The sequence below is a fragment of the Myodes glareolus genome, chromosome 1, assembly GCF_982192425.1.
Source record: "Myodes glareolus chromosome 1, mMyoGla1.1, whole genome shotgun sequence".
NCBI lineage: Eukaryota > Metazoa > Chordata > Mammalia > Rodentia > Cricetidae > Myodes > Myodes glareolus.
Genome location: NC_142026.1, coordinates 72,887,267 through 72,910,393, shown reverse-complemented (window position 1 = coordinate 72,910,393; position 23,127 = coordinate 72,887,267). Strand labels below are relative to the sequence as shown.

General features: G+C 41.0%; 1 protein-coding gene across 2 annotated transcripts; it reads left to right on the top strand.

Annotated features, from left to right (window-relative positions):
- The first annotated feature begins 3,202 nt into the window (after positions 1-3,202).
- Positions 3,203-22,720, top strand: LOC125395529 (natural cytotoxicity triggering receptor 1-like). 2 transcript variants are annotated; one of them, XM_085692638.2, is made up of 7 exons: positions 3,203-3,315; positions 3,392-3,427; positions 3,591-3,875; positions 18,091-18,333; positions 18,537-18,584; positions 20,668-20,718; positions 20,838-22,720. In XM_085692638.2, the coding sequence occupies exons 1-7, from the start codon at positions 3,282-3,284 to the stop codon at positions 21,086-21,088; spliced, it is 948 nt and encodes a 315-aa protein (XP_085548764.2). In that variant the 5' UTR covers positions 3,203-3,281; the 3' UTR covers positions 21,089-22,720. The 2 variants fall into 2 exon arrangements, with proteins under 2 accessions (XP_085548764.2, XP_048282912.3); XM_048426955.3 differs by having other exon boundaries at positions 18,055-18,333.
- The last annotated feature ends 407 nt before the right edge of the window (positions 22,721-23,127 follow it).

Here is a 23,127-nt window from a genome sequence, read left to right as displayed (position 1 = left end):
ACAACTACGCAGGGAGATCAAAAGAAGAGCAAAGAAGGATAGAGAGCTGTGTATACAAGGTCTATGCAAAGAGGTCGAAGAGGCTAGACTCTGTAATAAAACACCTCTTGTTTACAAAGTTACCAGACGAATAACTGCCAGATATGGTCCTCAGACTTGGGTGATTAAAGATCAGCAAGGTCATTTATTAACAGAACCAGGGGAAGTAAAGCAAAGATGGAGACAATACTTTGACATCCTATACATTGGCTCTAATGCTGTCAACATAGACTACAATGAGAAACACATCAGCAGCCACTCCAACACCAGAGATGATGAAAAATATTAAATATTGACAAGAGCAAGATACAGGAAGCTATCAAGAAAGCGAAATTCAGGAAGGTCTCAGGAATGGATGACATCACAGTGGAGGAGCTGGAGGCAGCTACAATAGACTCAGGAGCCAGGCTGAGGTGCTTCTCAGACTCTTCAGGGAGATATGGGAACATGAGCTAATTCCTATGGAATGGAAGCACTCAGTCATAATTCCCATACACAAGAAGAAGGACAAGCTGACTGCTCAAATTACAGGGGCATTAGTTTTTTTTCTTCCATAGCAGCAAGATCTTCTCTTCCATTATCCTGCAAAGGATCAAGGGCAGAACAGAGAAAAACCTAACAGAGACCCAGTGCGGATTTAAAGCCAATAGGAGCATTATTTATCAGATCTTCCCTTTGAGGCCACTGGCAGAAAATATGAAGAATTTGGAAAAGACATATGTCTGTTACACTGACTTCAGGAAGGCATTTGATAGCATTTGGGGGAAAGAACTTTGGGAAACAAAGGTTCTACAGATAACCAGAGAAAAATCATAAGAATTCTAGAGAATACCTATAAATATATTTTTGCATTGGTCAAATCTGTGGAAAACTAAGCAATCAGTTTAAGCCAATCATAGGAGTGTTTCAGGGATGCACCCTCTCACCACTACTCCTTAATATATTCCTGGAATTAATAAAAGCAACAGCCCTGGAGATTGAAGAGATAGGCGTGCAGACAGTTGTGTGAATCAATAACTTGCATTCCGCTGATGATACCGCACTACTTGCTGAAAGTTCAAATGAATTGCAAGCCACGGTAAATAGAGTGGTGGAAGTAAATGAAAACCCTTGATATGAAAGTAAACATCAAGAAGACTGAGATACAACACATGTGAAGGGCACACAAGGATTTTAACACTGTAATAAAGAATCATAACCTCAGTCAACTTTGTCTCTCTGGGAGGAAACCTCAGTTCAAAGGAGGGAATTATTTCGGTCATCAAGAGGGATATGAGGGTTGCATTCCAGGCACTAGGAAAAGTTTGGTCAGCAGCAAGAGACATAACGACAACAACAAAATTACAATTCTATGAAACACTTGTCTTGAGCTGCCTTCTTTACAACTCTGAAACCGAGGCAATGAAACACTCCTCAGAACAGCAGTTGAATGTGTTTGAGATCTCATTTCTCAGGAGGATTCTAGGTATCACACAAAGAGATAGGCTACACAATGATGACACATCTCCACCCACAGAAAGAAATAAACTACCAGATATAGCAATGGCGCTTGAGATACTTTGGCCATGTTATGAGAATAAATAATGGCCGATAACTGCTTGGAGGAGTGCACAGGATAAGTCTAAGAGGAAGGCCCCCCAAAAAAAAAACTCTGGATAAACAGCATAAAGGAAGACTGTGGAACCTTGGGAATGACAATAATACAAGCAGCTAGGAATAACTGTAGAACCATCATAAATGAGCTGACCGTGCATGCTTAAGCACTGTAAAAGCATAGATGATGATGATGATGATGATGATGATGATGATGATGATGATGATGATAACGACAACATAGGAGAAAGAAAGATGCTCTCAGTCACAAGGGTATGGGAAATAACAAAATTCATGAGAAGAAGAGATATACAAGACAGGAAGGAATCCATGGAGTCCAGCATAGTAAACCAGCAAACCTCAACAATAATGGACGAGAAAGAAAGAGCAAAAAATCTGACAACAAGCCAGTAAAATGCTTGTTTCAAAAGTATGAAGATTTCACTTCAGTCCCCAAAAGCCGCATAGATAGTAGAGCCAGGCAGAAGCTGGAAAGATGGCTAAGCAATTAAGATCACCCATATGAGGAGGCTCACAATCACCTGTAATCCCAGCTCTAGGGAATCCTATTCCATCTTCTGACCTCTAGCAGCACTACACTCATGTGAACATACCCACACACAAACACACAAAATTAAAAATGAAATCTTTAAAACATAAAATCCAAGTGTAACAACACATGTTTATGATTGCTGTGCTGGGAAGGCAAGACATGTGGGTACCTAGGACTTATATATCAGCTGACCTAATCTACTTTGCAAGTGTCTGGCTCTAGAGGGTTGTTGTATACAAAAATAAGTGGATATGTGCACACACACAGAGAAACCTAGTAAGGATTAGAGAGAAAGCTCAGTGATTAAAATGCTTACAACGCTAGAATGAAGACCTGAGTCCAGCTCCCTAACACCCACATAAAATATCAGATGGACATCAAAGCCCACTTGTAATTCCAGCCTGGGAATGCAGACAAGGGATCCCCAGAACACATTGTCTAGGGTAATTCATCATATTGGAGAGCTCTGAGTTTGATTGAGAGCCCCTGACTCAGTGAAGAAAGTAGTAGAGAAATCAAAGTTGATCCATGACATCAACCGCAGGCCTCCACATGCACACAGATGTGTCTATACACATGCAAACACACATACACTTACATATGCATGCCGCACACATGCACCCGATTATAAAAAATAATAATAGCGTTTTCCTTGAATAAAATCGCAAACATTTTAATATTGCATTAGTGTTGCTTTCTGATTAAACCAATGATTAAATTCAAACACATGCATGTTACACACAGGAATACAAAATCCCCATTTTAGGAAATATTCAGACTTTTTGCTCTGTAAATCTCCCCCATGCCCTCCCCAGATGAATTTATAGGTTGACCCAGAAAAGTATTTCAGACTGGGCAGATGACGGTCAAGGGAACCTTTTAGATTAAAAATGTGGTTAAACGTGTTGTGTGAACCACATCTCTGCCTGAAACCCAAGGTTGGTGGTGAGGGAAAAGCTGTGAATCTTTCCGTGTAAAAAAATGTGTGAAAAGTCCCATGATGAGTGGTGCTGGGACTCACCCACCACATCCTGTGCATCTCCCTCAGCCACTGGACTCAGTCCACACACAGGTCAGCATTGGTCTTGCCAGTGGTATGCTGTCGATACTCACTGCCATGCTCGGCCTGGGTGAGTCCTTCAGGAAAGGGGGATGGAACCAGAACAGGAGTGGGGGAGACATTATATCATTATTGTTGTTTTCTAGGGCTATGTCTGAGCCAGAGGATCAACACAGAGAAACGTAAGTGCTTCCTTGAGAGCCTCAAAACTGGTCTCATATCTGAGAGCATCCAGAGACAGGCAAGCATTCTGCCTCACTATGATGGCCACCAACTGGTGGCTGGGGAAAATGGGGAAGATAGGTAATGGCTCATCTGGGACTAATGCCTCTGGTTCCTTTTCAGAGAGTCTCCAGAAACCCATCATCTGGGCCGAACCCAGTACCAGGGTCACAAAAGGAAATGCTGTGACCATCTGGTGCAAGGGACCTCAGACTGCTACCCACTATCAACTGTACTTTGAAGGAAACTTCTTAGCCTTGGGAAGACCTAAGCCAAGTAGATCAATGACTATAGTTAATTTCACCATTCCACAAATGACCTCACATACCGCAGGGAAATACACCTGCTGTTATCAGAGTGGGGAGCGTCAATCAAAGAGCAGCAAAGGCCTGAATCTAATAGTTACCGGTGAGTGTCTTGTTATTAGATGTAGAGTCAGCTTGGTATGAATCATTGAGAGTGCCAGTGTTCATAGATACTGAAAACAATTTTTTCTTGCCCTTCTTTTTTTAAAACTTCTTTTATTTTTTTTAAAAAAAACAAACTATATTTTTTTCATTTTACATGCCAATCCCAGTTCCCACTCCCTCCCATCCTATCTGCCACCACACCCCCCATCCACTCCTCAGAGAGGGTAAGGCACATTGTTTGGGGGAGGTCCAAGGCCCTCCTTACCATATCTAGGTTGAGCAAGGCATACATCCAAAGAAAATGGGTTCCCAAAAAGCCAGTACATGCAGTATGGATAAATTCTGGTGACACTGCCAGTAGCCCCTCAGTCTGCCCCAACATTCAGAGGGACTAGTTGAGTCCTATGCTGTTTCTTTCCCTGTATGGCTAGAGTTGATGAGCTCCCATTACCTCATGTAAACTGTTTCAGTGGGTGCCTCCATCATTATCTTGACCTCTTTGCTCATATTCTCACACTTCCCACTCTTCAACTGAATGTTGGGAGCTCAGTACAGTGTTCCAATGCAGATCTCTGCCTCTGTATTCATCAGTTGCTGGATAAAAGTTCTATGGTGATAAGATATTCATCAGTCTGACTACAGGGCAAGGGCAGTTCGGACATCCACTCCTCTATTGCTTAGGGTCTTAGATGGGATCATCCTTAAGGATTCCTGGTAATTTCTCTAGTGCCAGGTCTCTTGATAGCCCCATTATAGCTCCCTCAATCAAGATACCTCTTTCCTTGCTCTCATCTCTGCCCTTCCTCCATCGCAACTATCCCATTCCCTCAAGTACTCCTCCTCCCTCCCCTTCTCCTCTCATCTTTCTATACCATCCTCTCTACTCCCCTCACCCCAATGCTTCCAATTTTGTCAGGTGATATTACTTGTTTCCCCTTCCCAGGGAAATCTATGTATGTTTCTCTTAGGGTTCAGCTTGTTACTTACCTTCTCTAAGCTCAATATCCTTTACTTTACAGCTACTATCCACTTATGAGTGAGTACATATGGTATCCAACTTTCTGGGTCTGGATTACCTCACACATGATGGTTTTTCCTAGTTCCATCTATTTGCATGCAAATTTCAAGATGTCATTGTTTTGGACTGCTGAGAAGTACTCTGACGTGTAAATGTGCCATATTTTCTTTATCCATTCTTCAGTTGAGTGGCATCTAGGTTGTTTCCAGGTTCTAGATATTACAAATAATGCTGCTATGAACATAGTTAAACAAGTGTCCTTGTAGTATGATTGAGAATCTTTTGGGTATATGCCCACGAGTGTTATTGCTGGGTCTTGAGGTACGCTGATTCCCAATCTTTTGAGAAACCGCCATACTGATTTCCAGAGTGATTGTGCAAGTTTGCATTCCCACCAGCAATAGAGGAGTGTTTCCCTTACTCCACATACTCTCCAGAATAAGCTATGATTGGTGTTTTTGATCTTAACCATTCTCACTTGTGTAAGATTAAGATGATATCTCAGAGTTGTTTTGATCCGCATTTCCATGATGACTAAGGATGTTGAACATTTCCTTACATGTCTTTTGGGCATTTGAGATTCTTCTGTTGAGAATTCTCTGTTTAGTTCAGTACCCCCATGTTTTAATTGAGTTATTTAGAATTTTGATATCTAATTTCTTGAATTCTTTATATATTTTCAAGATCAGTCCTCTGTCTGATGTGGGATTGGTGAAGATCTTTTCCCATTCAATAGGCTGCCTTTTTGCCTTATTGACTGAGTCCTTTGCTTTACAGAAGCTTCTCTGAAATTAGTGTTGCTGTTGAATTCTATTTTAAACCACAGTGATACAAAAAGATACAAGGGGTTACTCCAGTTTTTGGTATCTGTGAAGGTTTACTTTGTTTCCAAGTATGTGGTCAATTTTAAAGAAGGTTCAATGAGGTGCTGAGAAGAATGTGTATTCTTTTGTGATTGTGTGAAATGTTCTGTGGATGTGTTAAGTCCATTTAATTCATGACATCTGTTAGTTCTCTAATTTCTTTGTTAAGTTTCTATCTGGTTGATCTGTCCATTGGGTAGAGTTGGCTTGAAAGGTGTTGAAGTCTCCTCCTATTAGTATGTGCGGTTTGATGTTGGTTTCAGCTTTAGTAATGTTTCTTTTAAATATATGAGTGATCTTATATTTGGGTCTAGATGTTCAGAATTGAGATTTCATCTTGATGGATTGTTCCTGTTATGAGTATAAAGTGTCCTTTTCCATCCCTTTTGGTTGATTTTAATTTGAAATCTATTTTGTTAGATGTTAGGAGAGCTACATCTGCTTGTTTCTTAAGTCCACTTGATTGGAAAATCTTTTCCCAACCCTTTACTGTGTCAGAGGTCTTGTCTGTATTTGAGGTTGAGACGTGTTTCCTGTGAACAGCAGAAGGATGGATCCTGCTTTCATATCCATTCTCTTAGCCTGTGTCTTTTTATCAATTGATTCCATTGATATAAAGAGATATTAGTGACCAGTGATTGTTAATTCCTGTTATTTTTCAGTGATAGTATTAGTGTGTTTCCTTTCTTTGGGATTTTAAGGAGGGAGGTTATCTGTTGCCTATGATTTTGTGGGTTCAGTTAGCGTCCATGGGTTGGACTTTTCCTTCTAGTACTTTCTGTAGGGCTGAATTTGTGGGTAAGTATTGTCTAAATCTGGTTTTGTTATGGAGTACCTTATTTTCCCCATAGATGGTGATTGAAAGCTGTGCTGGGTAGAGTAGTCTGGGCTTGCATCCATGATCTCATAATTTCTGGAACACATCTGTCCAGGACCTTCTGGCTTTCATGGTTTCCATTGAGAAGCCGGGTGTAATTCTGATAGGTCTACCTATATATGTAATTGACTGTTTTCCTTTGCACATTTTAACATTCTTTCTTTATTCTATATGTTTTGCATTTTTATTTTTATATGGTGAAAAGACTTTTTTTTGGTTCCAGTCTATTTGGTGTCCTGTAAGTTTCTTGTACCCTCATAGGGATATCCTTCTTTAGGTTGGTAAGGGTTTCTTTTTTTTCTGTCACTGAAGTCCGTTGCTTCTTTTTTTTTCCATTCAAAAATTTACACTTTCTCCCCTCCTCCCATTCCATTGCTGCTCCTCCACTCACCAACCTTCCTCCTCCTCCCTCCTTAATAGAGGGCAGGGTACCCTGCCCTGTGGGAAGTCCAAGGTCCTTCCCGCTACATCCAGGCCTAGGAAGGTTGGCATCCAAATAGACTAGGGTCCCAAAAAGCCAGCACATGTAATAGAAACAGGTCCCAGTGCTATTATCAATGGCTTCTCAGTCCGTCCCCATTGGCAGCCACATTCAGAGAGTCCGGTTTGATCACAGGCTCGTTCAGTCCCGGTCCAGCTGGATTTGGTGAGCTCCAATTACAACATGAACACTGTCTCAGTGGGTGGACCAACCCCTCACGGTCCTAACTTCCTTGCTCGTCTTCTCCCTCCTTCTGCTCTTCAACTGGACCTTGGGTGCTCAGTCCATTGCTCTGATGAGGGATTCTGTCTCTTATCTCCATCCGTGGCCAGATAAAGATTCTATGGTGATATTGGACATAATCATCAATGTGATAGTGGCGCAAGGCCAGTTCAGGCACCCTCTCCTCTGCTGCCCAAGGACCAAGCTGGGGACATTCCTGTGGACACCTGGGATTCACTCTAGAGCCAAGTCTCTTGCCAACCCTAAAATGGCTCCCTTGATGTAGATATCTTCTTCCCTGCACCTATACCTGCCCTTCCTCCATCTATACCCTCCCACTCCCCCAAGCTCTCCCCCATCTTTCCCTTCTCCCTTCTCTCTCCCTCTCTCACCTTCCCCCATCCCCACCCTAACCCCTATATCCACCCCCATGCTCCCAACTTTTGCATGGCAATCTTCTTTGCTTCCAATTTCCAGGAGGATCTACAAATGTTTTTCTCAGAATTCACCTTGTTATTTGGCTTCTCTAGGCTTATGAACTATAGGCTCAATGTCCTTTGTTTATGGCTTGTAATATGAGGGCCGGCTTGTTGTTGGGGTTTCTGTCCTGCCCAGTACCCCACAGCCAGCAAGCCTCAAAGAAAATCACACACAGAACTCCTTAAGTTTATAAACTGATTGGCCCATTAGCTCAGGCTTCTTGTTAACTCTTATAGCTTATATTAACCCATTATTCTCATCTATGTTAGCCATGTGGCTCAGTATCTTTTCCAGCCGGGCAGGTTACATCTTGCTTCTCTGTGGTCTGGGCAGGAATGGAGGAATGGGTTTCCTCCTTCCTAGCCTTCTCCTGTTCTCATCACCCTGCCTCTACTTCCTGTCTGGTTGACCTGACTATACTTCCTGCCTGACCAATCAGCGTTTTATTAAAATACATGATTGACAGAATACAGACAATTCTCCCACACCAATGGCTAGAGTCTACTAATGAGTGAGTACATACCATATTCATCTTTTTGGGTCTGGGTTATCTCACTCAGGATAGTGTTTTCTATTTCCATCCATTTGTATGCAAAATTCAAGATGTCATTGTTTTTTACTGCTGAGTAGTACTCTAATGTATATATATTCCACACTTTCTTTATCCATTTTTCCATTGAGGGGCATCTACATTGTTTCCAGGTTCTGGCTATTACAAATAATGCTGCTACGAAGATAGTTGAACAAATGCTTTTATACTATGATTGGGCATCTCTTCGGTATATTACCAAGACTGGGATTGCTGAATCCTGATGTAGGCTGACTCCCAACTTTCTGAGAAATCACCACACTGATTTCCAAAGTGGCTGCACAAGGTTGCATTCCCACCAGCAATGGATGAGTGTTTCCCTTACACCACATCATAGGCTATCACCATAGGCTATCATTGGTGTTTTTAATTTTAGCAATTCTGACAGGTGTAAGATAGTATCTCAAAGTTGTTTTGATTTGCATTTCCTTGATCACTAAGGAGGTTGAATATGACCTGAAGTGTCTTTTGAACATTCTGACTTCTTCTGTTGAGAATTCTATGTTCAGTTCAGTACCCCATTTTTTTAATTGGGTTAATTAGAATTTTAAAGTCTAGTTCCTTGAGTTCTTTATATATTTTGGAGATCAGACCTTTGATGTGGGGTTGGTGAACATCTTCTCCCATTCAGTAGAATGCCTTTTTGTCTTAATGGTAGTGTCCTTTGTTTAAAGAAGCTTCTCAGGTTCAGTAGGTCCCATTTATTCATTGTTGCTCTTAATGTCTGTACTACTAGGGTTCTACCTAGGAAGTGGTCTCCTGTGCCCATGCCTTGTAGACTACTTCCCACTTTTTCTTTTATCAGGTTCAATGTGGTCAGATTAATATTGAGGTCTTTAATCCATTTGAACTTGAGTTTTGTGCATGGTGATAGATATGGATCTATTTTCATTCTTCTACAGGTTGACATCCAGTTATGCCAGCACCATTTGTTGAAGATGCTTTCTTTCTTCCATTGTATAGTTTTAGCTCCTCTGTTGAAAATTAGGTATCCATAAGTTTGTGGATTAATATCCAAGTCTTTGATTCGACTCGATTGATCGACGTCTCTGTTTTTATGCCAGTACCAAGCAGTTTTCATTATTGTAGCTCTGTAATAGAGTTTGAAGTCAGGGATGGTAATGCCTCCAGAAGCTCCTTTATTGTATAGAATTTTTTGTCTATCTTGGGTTTTTTGTTTTTTAATATAAACTTGATTATTGTTCTCTCAAGGTCTGTGAAGAATTTTGTTGGAATTTTGATGGGGATTGTTTTGATTTTTTGATTGCCTTTGGTTGAATTGCCATTTTTACTATGTTGATCCTACGCAACCAAGAGCATGGGAGATTCTTTCATTTTCTGGAGTCCTCTTCAATTCCTTTCTTCAAAGCCTTAAAGTTCTTGTCAAATATATCTTCCACTTCCTTGGTTAGTGTAACCCCAAGATACTATATGCTATTTGTGGCTATTGTGAAAGGTGAAGTTTCTCTGATTTTCTTCTCTGCTTCTCTATCCTTTGTGTATATGAGGGCTGCTGATTTTGGGGATTGATCTTGTATCCTGCCACATCACTGAAGATATTTATCAGATGTAGCAGTTCTTTGGTAGAGTTTTTGGGGTCACTTATGTACTCTATCATATCATCTGCAAATAATGAAAGTTTGACTTCTTCCTTTCCAATTTGAATCCCCTTGATCTCCTTATGTTGTCTTATTGCTATTGCTAGAACTTTAAGCACTATGTTTAAGAGATATGGAGAGAGTGGACAACCTTGTCTTGTTCCTGATTTTAGTTGAATGGCTTTGGGTTTCTCTCCAATTAGTTTTATATTACCTGTTGGGTTGCTGTATATTGCTTTTATTATATTAAATATTATCCTTGTATCCCTAACCTCTCCAAAACCTTTATCATAAAGAGGTGTTGAATTTTGTCAAATGCTTTTTCAGCATCTAATGAAATAATCATATGGTTGTTTTCTTTCAGTTTATTTATATGATGGATTACATTGATAGATTTTCATATGTTGAACCAGTCCTGCATCTCTGGGATGAAGCCTACTTGATCATAACGAATAATTTTTTGATGTGTTCTTGGTTTCTGTTTGCCGGTAACTGTAGCTTTATAAAAAGAGTTTGGTTTGACTCTTCTGTTTCTATTATGTGAAACACATTAAGGAGTTCAGGTATCAGCTGTTCATGGAAGTTCTGGTAAAATTCTGCATTAAAACCATCTGGCCTTTTTTTTTTTTGGTTGGGATATTTTTTATGACAGCTTCTATTTCCTCATGACTTATAGGCCTGTTTAATTTGTTCACATGGTCTTGATTCAATTTTGGTATATGGTACTTATCTTTAAAAAATGTTCATTTCTTTTACATTTTCCAACTTTGTGACATATAGGCATTTGTAGTAAGACCTAATGATTCTCTGAATTTCCTCTGTGTCTATTGTTATGTCCCTCTTTTCATTTCTGATGTTGTTATTTTGCATGTTCTCTTTCTGGCTTTTGATTAATTTGGATAGTGGTTTGCCTATCTTGTTGATTTTCTCAAAGAACCAGCTCTTTGTTTCAATGATTCTTTGGATTGTTTTCTGTTTCTATTTTATTGATTTCAGCCCTCACTTTGATTATTTCCAGTCTTTTTTTTATTAAAGGTTTATTAAATTATAAAAGTTTCCATTTCCGCCCCTCCTCCCAACACCCTCCCACTCCCCCCAATTTCCAGTCTTCTACTCCTGGGTAAGTCTGCTTCCTTTTTTTTAGAGCTTTCAGCTGTGCTGTTAAGTCTCTAATGTGTGCTTTCTCCGTTTATTTTAATGTGGGCACTTAGTGCTATGAACTTTCCTCTTAGCACTGTTTTCATAGGGTCCCATAGTTTTGGGTATGTTGTGTCTTTATTTTCATTGAATTCAAGGAAGACTTTAATTTCTTTCTTTATTTCTTCCCTGACCCAGGAGTGTTTCAGTAGTTGACTGTTCAGTTTCCATGAGTTTGTAGGCTTTCTGGGGGCAAAATTGTTGTTAAATTCTAACTTTATTCCATGGTGATCTGTTAAGACACAGGTGGTTACTGATATTTTTTTTGTATCTGTGGAAGTTTGCTTTATTACTGAATATGTGATCAGTTTTCGAGAAGGTTCCATGAGATACTGAGAAGAAGGTATATTCTTTCCTATTTGTGTGGAATGTTCTATAGATGTCTGTTAAATCCATTTGATTCATTACCTCCATTAATTCTCATATTTCTCTGCTAGGTTTCTGTCTTTTTGACCTGTCCATCGGTGAGAGAGGAGTGTTGAAGTCTCATACTATTAGTGTGTGGGGTTTGATGTGTGCTTTGAGTTCTAGTAATGTTTCTTTTACATATGTGGGTGTTTTTATATTAGGGGCATTCAGGATTGAAACTTCATCCTGATGAATTTTTCCTGTCATGAGTATAAAGTATCCATGTCCATCTCTTCTGATTGATTTTAGTTTGAAATCAATTTTGTTAGATATTAGTATAGCCACACCTGCTTGTTTCTTAGGTCCACTTAATTGAAAAACCTTTTCCCAACCCATTACTCCGAGGTAATGTCTGTCTTTCTGGTTGAGGTGTGTTTCTTGTAAACAGTAGAATGTTGGACCCTGTTTTTGTATCCATTCTCTTAACCTGTGCCTTTTTATGGGTGAATTGAGTCCATTGACATTAAGTGATATTAATGACCAGTGGTTGTTAACTCCGGTTATATTTTTGGTGGTAGAGTTTGTGTGTTTACCTTCTTTGAATTGTGCTGATGGAGGGTTGTCAGATGTCTGCATTATTGTGGGTATTGTTGGCTTCCTTTGGTTGTGATTTTCCTTCTAGTACTTTCTGTATGGCTGGGTTTGTGGCTACGTATTGTTTAAATTTGTTTTTTTCCAGGAATGTTTGTTTTTTTCATTGATGGTGAAAGAAAGCTTGGCTCAGTAAAGTATTCTGGGCTTGCATCCTTGGTCTCTTAGTTTCTGCAGCACAACTATCCAAGACCTTCTGGCTTTCATGGTTTCCATAGAGAAGTCAAGTGTAATTCTGATAGGTTTCCCTTTATATGTTACTTGACCTTTTTCCTTTGCAGCTCTTAGTATTCTTTCTTAATCTGTGTTTTGTGTTTTGATTATTATATGGTGAGGGTTTTTTTTTGATCCAGTCTATTTGGTGTTCTGTATGCTTCTTGTACCTTCATAGGAGTATCCTTCTTTAGATTGGGAAAATTTTCTTCTATAATTTTGTTGAATATATTTTCTGGGCCTTTGAGCTGTAATTCTTCTCCTTCTTCTACCCCTGTTATTCTTAGGTTTGGTCGTTTCACGATGTCCCAAATTTCCTGGATGTTTTGTGTTAAGAATTTGTTGTATTTGCTGTTTTCTTTTATCAGTACATTTATTTTCTCTATAGTATCTTCAGTGTTTGAGATTCTTTCTTCTATCTCTTGTATTCTGTTGGTTATACTTGTCTCTGTAGTTTCTGTTCATTTACCCAGATTTTCCATATCCTGTCATTTTTCAGTTTATGTTTTCTTCATTGCCTCCACTTCAGTTTTCAAGTCTTTAACTGTTTCCGTTACCTGTTTGATTGCTTTTTCTTGGGTATCTTTAAGGTATTTATCCATTTCTTCTATCTTTTTGTTAGTCTTCTCATTCATTTTTTAAAGGAGTTTTTCACATCCTGTTTAATGGTCTCTAACATTTTCATAATGTTACATTTAAAGTCCATCTTTTTCTACTTCTTCTGGATTAGGGTGTTCATGCCTTCCTGTTGTATGTTCCCTGGATTCTGGTGTTATCATGTTGCTTTTCAGATTGTTGAAGGAATTTTTGCATTGATGCCTGCCCGTCTCTTCCTTCAAATGTTGTTAGGAGAGTCTTGGCGGCTTGGTCTGATCTTTGCTGATCTTTGGCTATCTGTGTACTTGGGGGTTTTTCTTGGTCTGCCCTCTCTTAGGTCCCCTCAGCACTGGAGTTGACTTTCAGATCCTCTCCACCCTAAAGTAGGCTGTGGTGGTGGGTCCCTCCAGTTGGATCTACTGGTACTGGATTAGGGCCCCTTGCTGGCCAAGGACTTCACAGACAAAAGGGCGGGCTTGGTAGATGCCAGCTCAGTGGAAAAAGAAACTCCTACAGCCTTGCACTCACCACTGTGTCCCCAGACCCTCAGTCCTGAAGCGGGCTGAGTTGGGGGATTCTAGAACCCTGCAGATGGAAAGGGGTGCTTGGGGAAAAGGTGGGGTGGGATAAATAGAGAAAGCCAGTAGCTGGGGAGAAGCCCCACTGAATGACCAAAAAGTTTAGGGGATTAGAGGGTGTCTGTACTCCCTTCCAGGGGTGTCTGGCCAGCCAGCGGGCACACACTTACCCTTCTGGATGGATCTGAAAGTTTTCTTTTATGATTTTGTTGAGTATATTTTCTCTGCCTTAGAGCTGGAGTTCTTCTCCTTCTTTCACCCCTATTATTCTTAGGATAGGTCTTTTCATGGTGTCCCAGAATTCCTGGATATTTTTGTTAAGAATTTATTCAATTTAATGTTTTCTTTTACCAGTGAATCTATTTCCTCTATAGTATCTTCAACACCTGAGGGTCTCTCTTCCATCTTTTGTATTCTGTTATTTATGCTTGTCTCTGTAGTTCCCATTCATTTACTCAGATTTTCCATATCCAGATTCCCTTGCTTTATGTTTTCTTTATTGTCTCTACTTCATTCTTCAAGTCTTGAAAAGTTTGATTCACCTGTTTGATTGGTTTTTTTTTTTTTGGTTTTGTTTTGTTTTCTTGGGTTTTTTGAGAGATTTATTAGTTTCTTCCAATTTTTGTCTTTTCCTCCATTTCTTTTTTTTAATTTATAAAAGTTTATTAATTTATAGAAGTTTCCATTTCCGCCCCTCCTCCCAACACCCTCCCACTCCCCCTACTCCCTCTCCTCCTCCCTCTCCAGTCCTAAGAGCAGTCAGGGTTTCCTGCCCTGTGGGAAACTCAAGTTCCTCCCCCCTCCCTCCAGGTCCAGGAAGGTGAGCATCCAAACAGACTGGATCCCAAAAATCCAGTATATGCAGAGGAAACAAGTCCCAGTGTCATTGTCAATGGCTTTTCAGAAAGACCCCGTGACAGCCACACTCAGAGAATCTGGTTGGATCACATGCTCGTTCAGTCCTAGTTCAACTGGCCTTGGTGAATTCTCATTAGATCAGTCCCCTTGTATCAGTGGGTGAACGCACTCCTCATGGTCCTGCCTTTCTTGTTCATGTTCTCCTTCCTTCTGCTCCTCATTTAGACCTTGGGGGCTCAGTCCAGTGCTCCAATGTGGGTCTCTCTCTCAATCTCCATCCATCAATGGGTGAAGGTTCCCTCTGGTCTTGCCTTCTTTGCTCACGTTCTCTCTCCTTCTGCTTCTTGTTTGGACCTAGGAAGTTAAGTCCAGTGTTCCAATGTGGGTCTCTGTCTCAATCTCCATCCATCGCCAGAGGAAGGTTCTATGGTGATATGCAAAATATTCATCAGTATGGTTATGGGCCAAGGCCGGTTCAAGCACCCTCTTCTCTGTCTTTAAAGGTCTCAATGATCTTCATAAAATTACATTTAAAATCATTTTCTTCTACTTCTTCTGGGTTAGGATAAAGTCTTCCTATTGTATGACCACTAGGTTCTGGTGTTACCATGTTGCTTTTTAGGTTGTTGGATGAATTCTTGCATTGGCACCTTATCCATCCCTTTCTTCAATTGATGCTGACAGTATCTTTGCATCTTGGTCCAATCCTTGCAGTGGCTATCTGTGTCTTAGGAACTGTTCTTGGTCTGCTCTGTACTGTCACTGTCTGTGTCTCAGGGAGCCACTGAGGTCTCTCTTGCCTGCTCACTTGATCTGCTCTCTCCTGGTTTGTTCTCCTGGTTCGCTCTCTTGGTTCACTCTGTGTAGTCACAACTTGTGCTTCAGAGCTTGTCTTTTGGTCCTCTCTCTTGGTCCTCTTTGTGCAGTTGCAGCTTGTGTTTCAGCATTCCTCTGAGGTTGCGGGGTGGGGCGGTGTTGGAAGGTTTAGGAGCTGAGTGAGACTTGGAGCTTTCAGGGTCCAATGGATGGGATGGAGGTTTTGGAACAGCCAACCTGCAGGAACTCTCCTGCTGGCTGACTAGAAAAGCAGAGGCAGGTGGGGGGGCCCAGGTTTTGCCCCAGTATGGAGGGCCTAGAGAGTGGAATGTCCTTCTAGATGGCTGGGTCCTCTGTGTGCAATACCAGGCTGTGTTTCAGAGTTCCACTGAGGTTACAGGGAGCGGGGGATAGGAAAGTTTGGGGGAAGGTTGGGACTTGTAGCTTGCAGGGTCTAATAAATGGGATGGGAGTATTGTAGCAGCTTTCATGCAGGAAACTCTCCTGCTGGCTGGCTAGAAAAACTGAGGTGGGTGGGGGAGGGGCTCAGGTTTTGCCCCATTATGGAGGGCCTAGAGAGTGGGGTGTCCTGCCTAGTGGCTGGTCACTCACCTCTTGGTCCTCTCTGTGTAGTAGCAGGCTGTGTTTCAGAGTTCCACTCATTAAAAACTCTTTATGCCTCATTCTGACACTGCTTAGTCAGGCGATGTGTCTTATCATAGCAACTTTCTGCAGAGTTAAACTTCGGGGTCAGCTTTCTCTCCTGTCATCAAAGACATCTTATATATGTGTCTATAATAGACCACTGCGTGCTGGGGTATGTCTAAGAACTGATGAACAGGAGAGACAAAGCTGGGCAAGAAGAGGTTGGCACATAATGAAGTTTCATCAGAAAATGTAGCCACGCACATGGCTCTCAAATTTAACCTAGCTTGAAAAACACCTAGAGACCTTTTAAAACACTGATAGCTCCCACATACATATTCATGGGAGCATTAGTCACAACAGCCAAAAGGTGGCTAGTTAGACGGCTCATGAATAATAGAGTTTGCTGTTCAAGTATGAGAAACTGAATTCAATTGCCAAATTCACGTAAAAAGTCAGGTATGTCTGCAACACCAGAACTGGGCAGGGAACAACACCTGATTGCTGGGGCTTGATCGCCACCAGCCTAGCAGTGGGTTTAGTGAGAGCCTGTCTCAAGGCAATAAGGTGAAGGATCGAGCAGAGCACCCACCTCCTGCCTCCACACATGAGCTTTCAGGTACACACATTTATATATACACAGGCGCATACACAACACATAGCACACACAATCACACAGAGAAAAAAATAGATTAAATAAGTAACTAAATAAACCAATAGTTAAAAGGAAACAATAACACTAGTGTCTCTTGGTAAATAAATGGATGAATGAAATGTGTTATATTCATACAGTGGAATATTACTCTACCTTTCAAAGGAAAAAAGTTCTGGAACACTCTATGACATGGCTGAACCCCAAGGACATTACATAAATGGAGACAAGCCAGTCACAGGAGGACAAATACTGTCTGATTGCACTTAACCAAGTTGCCTGGAATGATTGAATTCATAGAGACAAAAAAAAATGTAGAAAGGTGATTGCCAGATCTTGGGAAGCCAGAAAGGGGGTTGTTTCAAATAGTTGAAAAGTTCTGGTTTTGAGAAGAAAAAGTTCTTGAGGCAAAGCATACTAATGGTTTATAGCAGTGTCATATGCTTAATGGCTCTGAACAAGTGTGTGCAAGTTCATGGGTGCACAGGGAAGTGTGTGTGTGTGTGTGTGTGTGTGTGTGTGTGTGTGTGTGTGTACACCAGAGGACAATCTCAGACATCATTTTCAAAGAGTTGTTTACCTTAGTTTTTTCGAAAGTCTCTTGTTGGGATCTGGGACTGACCAAGTACATACTATAGACCAGATGACCAACAAATCTGCTGGTCTCTACCTGTCCGCCAGTGGGATGACAGGCATGCACCACCATGCCTGAATTTCTATGTAGATACTCAAACCCAGATCTAAGGTTCAGCTTGACTGAGTTACTTCTCCAGTTCTCTCCCCCTACCCCCCAAAAAAGATTTCTTTAGGGCAGTATATAGCCCAGAAGGCCTCAACCCTACACACAGAACTAAAGGCAACTAAGGAATGCTGTCAGCAGGAGACAGTCTTACCCAGCAAAGAGCACATACCCAATGGTCAACTCTGAAAACATACCAACAAACAAACAAGCAACTGTATACAAACTAAACAGGTTGTACTCACATATTTAGGAACGTGTATAATCATATACATACATATATTTATGTATACCTATATGTATGTGACAATAGTTAATGAAAAAAAGAATACCACAAATTTGAAAGAGAGCAAGGAGGGGTATACAGGAGGTTTTGGAGAGAGAACGGGGGAGAGAAAATGGTGTAATTATACTATAATCACAAAAAAATAACAATTTTTAAAGTGTAAAAGGCTATCCTATCCCTGGGTTTCTAATGCAATGTTCTGGATAGAGTCAGAACACCTTCAGGCTTCTGGTGGTGCTAGTGGTTTTGGTCCTGAGAACAAAACTCAAAGCCATGGGTAGAAAGAGGTGCAGAAACTAGGTCTTAGTCCCAAAGGATAATGGCTCTATCTGTGACAACTATAAGTTTAGGAAACAAAACGAGCACAGATTCCAAAAAGTGATACATGGTCATAGGGAAAGGAAAGCAGGGGATTGAGGAATTGGCATATGATAATGCGCTGTATGTACCATCGCTGCTTCCCCCACAGGTCTGTATGACACGCCCAACCTCTGGGTTCTTCCAGGACCTGAAGTAACCTTGGGAGAGAATGTGACCTTCTTCTGTCATCTGGAGACTGGGACAAGCAAATTCTTTCTGCTCAAGGAGGGAAGATCCAACCATGTCCAGCACAGACTTGGGAACATAAAAGCAGAGTTCCCCATGGGCCCTATGACCAGAGCCCACAGAGGGACATACAGATGTTTTGGCTCTTACAATGACCATGTGTGGTCTTTTCCCAGTAAACCTGTGACACTACTCATCCCAGGTAAGGACACTCTCACCCGTGTCTTAACCACAGCCCTAGGGGATGCTCTTGACAGTGATTAAAAAGGTAACAAAGAGTTCTTTGCATTTTAGAGATACAGCTGGCCAATTGGGAACCTGAGAGGGGCAGAGAAAGGTGAAGGAATAAAGGATATAGGAGAAGACATAAAATTCTCACTTTTTAAAATTGTTTTCCATTTCTAGGAGATGTTGAGAACACCAGCCTTGCACCCACAGACCCTACTTCTCTTGGTGAGTCACTTCCAAATTCATCAGAAAAGAGGTGGAGAATTAGCTATTGGTAAAGTACTTAGTTTGAGAACCCAAGCTGAATCTGCAGCACCCATGTAAAATCCAGGCATGGTACCCTATGTCTGTAATCGTGATGCTATGGAGGGGGGAATCCCTGGGGCTCAGTGTCAAACCAGTTTAGTTGAATCAGTGATTTCAAGGTTTATTTAAAGACCCTGTCTCAAAAACTAAGATGGAGAGGATTTGAAAAAGGTATCCAATGCTGACCTCTGGCCTACTCACTCACACACACACACACACACACACACACACACACACACACACACACACACCATGGAAAGATCAAAATGACACTTAAATGAGGTACATTACTCATTTAATGTACATCCCCCAACTAGCAGCTGCTGCAGAGTCAGTCAGCCAAACATCCTTACCTTTGTGAAACTTACATTGTAGCAATAAGAAACAAACCAAGAGACAAGCCAGAAAAAAAAATAAATTTGTTCTCTAGCACATAAAGAGGCAATCAGTGATAAAGGAAAAGATAATGCATGAAATTGATCAGGGAAGAAGGCAACAATATAAAAGATGGTTTCCCAGAGTGGGAAGCATCTGAGATAAAAGCCACTGGGAAACTACTTGGAGGTACAGAGGGAGAGAGATGCATAGCCATGTGGAAGACATATAGATGATGCAGAACTGCTGTGAGGCACTGGGGTCAGAAACAGTTATGTGGGCTAGTTTCATCTCAGTTTTTAAATTTGTATTAATTCTTTGAGAATTTCATATGATGTTTTGATCATACTCAACTCTACTACCATAGATCATACTACCAGATTCACCCCCTCACTACCCAACTTTTGTGCCTTCATTTTTTAAAAAACTTATCAATATCTTGCATGTGTAGCCTTCCACAAGAGTGTGGTCAGTCTATCAGGGGACAAAACCCCTAAAGAAACCTACTCTTCCCTTATCTAGCAGCTATCAAATGCTAATGGCTCCCCCTCCAGGGGTGAGACTTCACACTTATCTCCTCTCCGTGTTGGGATTTGGTCTAGCTTGACCTTGCACAGGCTGTATGAATGCTAACATAATATGAGTTTACATGTGCAGCTGCTCTATATGGTCAGAAGACACTATTTCCTTATAGTCATCCACCACCTATGGCTCTTACAGTCTTCCCAACCCCTCTTTCATAATAATCCCTAATCCTTGGAAGAAGGGATGTGATAAAGCTCATTTAGGGCTGAGCATTCCACAATCTCTCTTATTCCCTGCACCTTGAACAACTACAGGTCTCTATTTTAATTACCTTCCTCTCTGGTGGAAAATTCATTTCTGTTGCTGTGATAAGACACTCTGGTTAAAAGCAACTCTGAAAAAGAAAAGATTTATTTGGTCATCTCTGAGAGAAAGTCACGGCAAGAACTCGGGCAGCTAGTTGCATTACATCCACAACAAAGCACAGAATGAAACAAATACATCCATGCTACCTGTTTCAGCTTTCATCCAGTGTTCTTCTATATCCTTTGTCATTCATACAACCCTGCCCAAGGACTGGTACCACAAGAGAGTGGAACTTCACACATCAATTATTAATAAAAAGCAATCCCACAGAGACATGCCCACAGGTCAACCTGATCTAAATAAATCCTTACCTCAACTCTCTTTTCAGACAGTTCTAGATTGTGGCAGATTGACATTTAAAACAGAGCATCATAGGAGTGATGATGGGGACAGGTGCAGCTCACTTCAGATGGTGAAGAAAATAACATGTGTGAATTTGTCTTCATGTGAGACAAATGAGTCTCACAATTGAATGAATGACGAAAATGAGGCTTCCCCAGAGTTTCTGTCTGGCGTGACCATACATTAGTACTCTGTGAATCCATACTTAAGTACATCCATTTCTTTACTAGTCTGCTCTATTTCCAGATGAAGCCCTGAGAACTTGGAATTCTAGGTGGGAACCAACGTTGCAAAGACATGAGATGCCATGGGGCCTATACAGAAAAAGAAACGTTTCAAAGGAAGGATCCAACACCATTGTTCATTCATCCCTTCTTCTTTTCCTTATCCTCAGATTATTGGGAGTACAACCTTTCAGCCGAAGAAGAATCAGAATTACAGAAGGGTAAGTGAACATCTAGATTCTGAGGAAAGGCACAGGGCAAAGCAGGAATGTCAAAAAAGAAGAGGGAGGATGGGGTGGGTGTAGCCTCTGCCAGCAGTGACCCTGTCTTCCGACTCCAGACTTTGCCTTCTGGGATCACACAGCCCAAAATCTCATTCGAATTGGTGTGGCATGCATAGTCCTGATGGCTCTGGTATGGCTTTTGGTTGAAGACTGCCTCAGCAGGAAGAGGGATAAAGAGGGGACCAACAAATCACCAAGTTGGGAATACAAGAGAAGATGGAGAGTCCACCGTTCCCTTGAAGAGGAACAAAGGAACGCAATTTCTATGCGGGAACTGAAGGCAACTCCTGGACCTGGGGACATATGAGCTCTATGCTGCCCCCTGGAGGAAGAAAGGCATCATTGCAGGAATGAAAGGGTAGTGTCACCCAGTCTGGCAAAACACCCTAAAAGGGCATGGTGAGACGAAATGTCTAAGTTTCTACTATAGACAAATTCTCTGTCTCTGTTAAACTTTAAGTTTAATGTTTGTTTACTGCAAGCTATACTTTTAAACACTCTGGTCTTTCCTAGGGGGAAAAAAACATGTTGGCCATGGGAATATTTCCTTACTACTTTTGTCTTTAGCATTTTTCTAATTTCATTTATTTTATGTGTACGGATATTTTTGTGCATGTATGTTTGTGAACCATGTATATGGCTAGTGTCAGATCCCCAGGGACTCGAGTTACAGATGTCTGTGAGCTGCCATGTGGATGCCGGGAATGGAACACAAGTCCTCTAGAAGAGCAACAAGTGTTCTGAACAACCAAGCTGTTGTAGCGTATTTGTTTACACTGTGTAAAGATGCTTCGCTGTAATTGGTTTTAGAGCTCAATAGCCAATAGCTAGGCAGGAGAGAATAGGTGGGACTTCTGGACAAACGGAAAAGTCTGAGATGAATCTCTGTGCATAAGAAACACCAGGAAGACATGGAACAAATCAGACATACAGAATGGAAGAGAGGTAAAAGCCACCTGGCAAAGCATAGATTAGTAAAAGCATGATAAGAGCTAGTTATAAGAGCTAGTTGGCAAAAAGCCTACGGTAAGGCAAAGCTTTCATAATTAATAATAGGTCTCTATGGTGTTATTTGTTAACTAGCAATCCGAAGAAAGATTGGCTACACTGAGCCTTATCTCCAGCTCCATCCTCAATTTAGTTTTTTGTATTGTGTGTCCATGTGTGAGGTACATGTGTGCACACATATGTCATGTCACTCATATGAGGTCAGAGGACACCTTTGTGCGGTTTTCTCCTTCCAATTTTAAAACATTGTTTCTTTTGTTTTCTGATATAATACAATTATATCTCCCCCTTCCTCCCTTCAAACACTCACATCCTTCCTTGTTCTCTTTCAAATTCATGGCCTCTTTTTTCATTAGTTGTTGCTACACATATATGTCTATACATATATGTTCCTAAATGCTTAAGCTTTTTGTGGGTTCCAACAATTGAATACAGATTGTTAGACATATACAGCAAGTGTTTTTAACTTACTGAGCCTTTGCCTTGCTAATCTATCATTATTTCTTTCTTCTTTCCTTTGTCTGCAAGAATTCCATTCAAAATAAGTACTGAACAACAATACTAATAAGTAGACATATATTGTTCTAGCTAGAATTATGTCAACTTGATACAAGTTAGAGTCATTCTGGAAGAGGGAACCTCAGTTGAGAAAATGTTCCCACAATATTGGCTTGTAGGAAAGCTTACAATGCATTATCTTGGATGATAAGAGATATAAAGGACCCAGCCCACTGTGGGCAGTATCATTCCTAGACTGGCAGTCCTGGGTTCTGTAAAATAAGCAGGCTGAAAAACCATGAGAAAAAAGCCAATAAGTACCACCCCTCCCTGGCCTCTGCATCTGCTCCTGCCTTCGGGTTCCTGTACTGATTTATCTCAGGGATGGTCTGTGGTATGGAAGTGAAAATAAAATAAACCCTTTTCTCCCCAAGTTACTTTTGGTCATAGTATTTTATCACAGCACCAGAAACCCTAACTAAACATGTATGAAATGCTTCAAAAACCATTGCAACCACAACATATCATTATAAATGCAAACTAAGAACAAACAATGCAAAGATGTAGATGTGTCCTAGCTGGTTCTCACCCAATCCTTGGTTTCCCCCATCTATATACCATGTAGGTCCTAGGGATTGAACTCGTGATCACCCTTGGTGTCAAGTGACTTTTCCATCTGAGCCATTGCACCTCCCTTGATCGTATAGCACCAGAACCCTGTTAGTGCTCACATGTCCATGTTCCCATCTGTAGTATAGGTTTCATGTGAATTGAGTCTATCAGTTTGGTGATAATATTCTCAGTCCTCAAGGAGATATCAGGAAACACAATGAGTGGGTA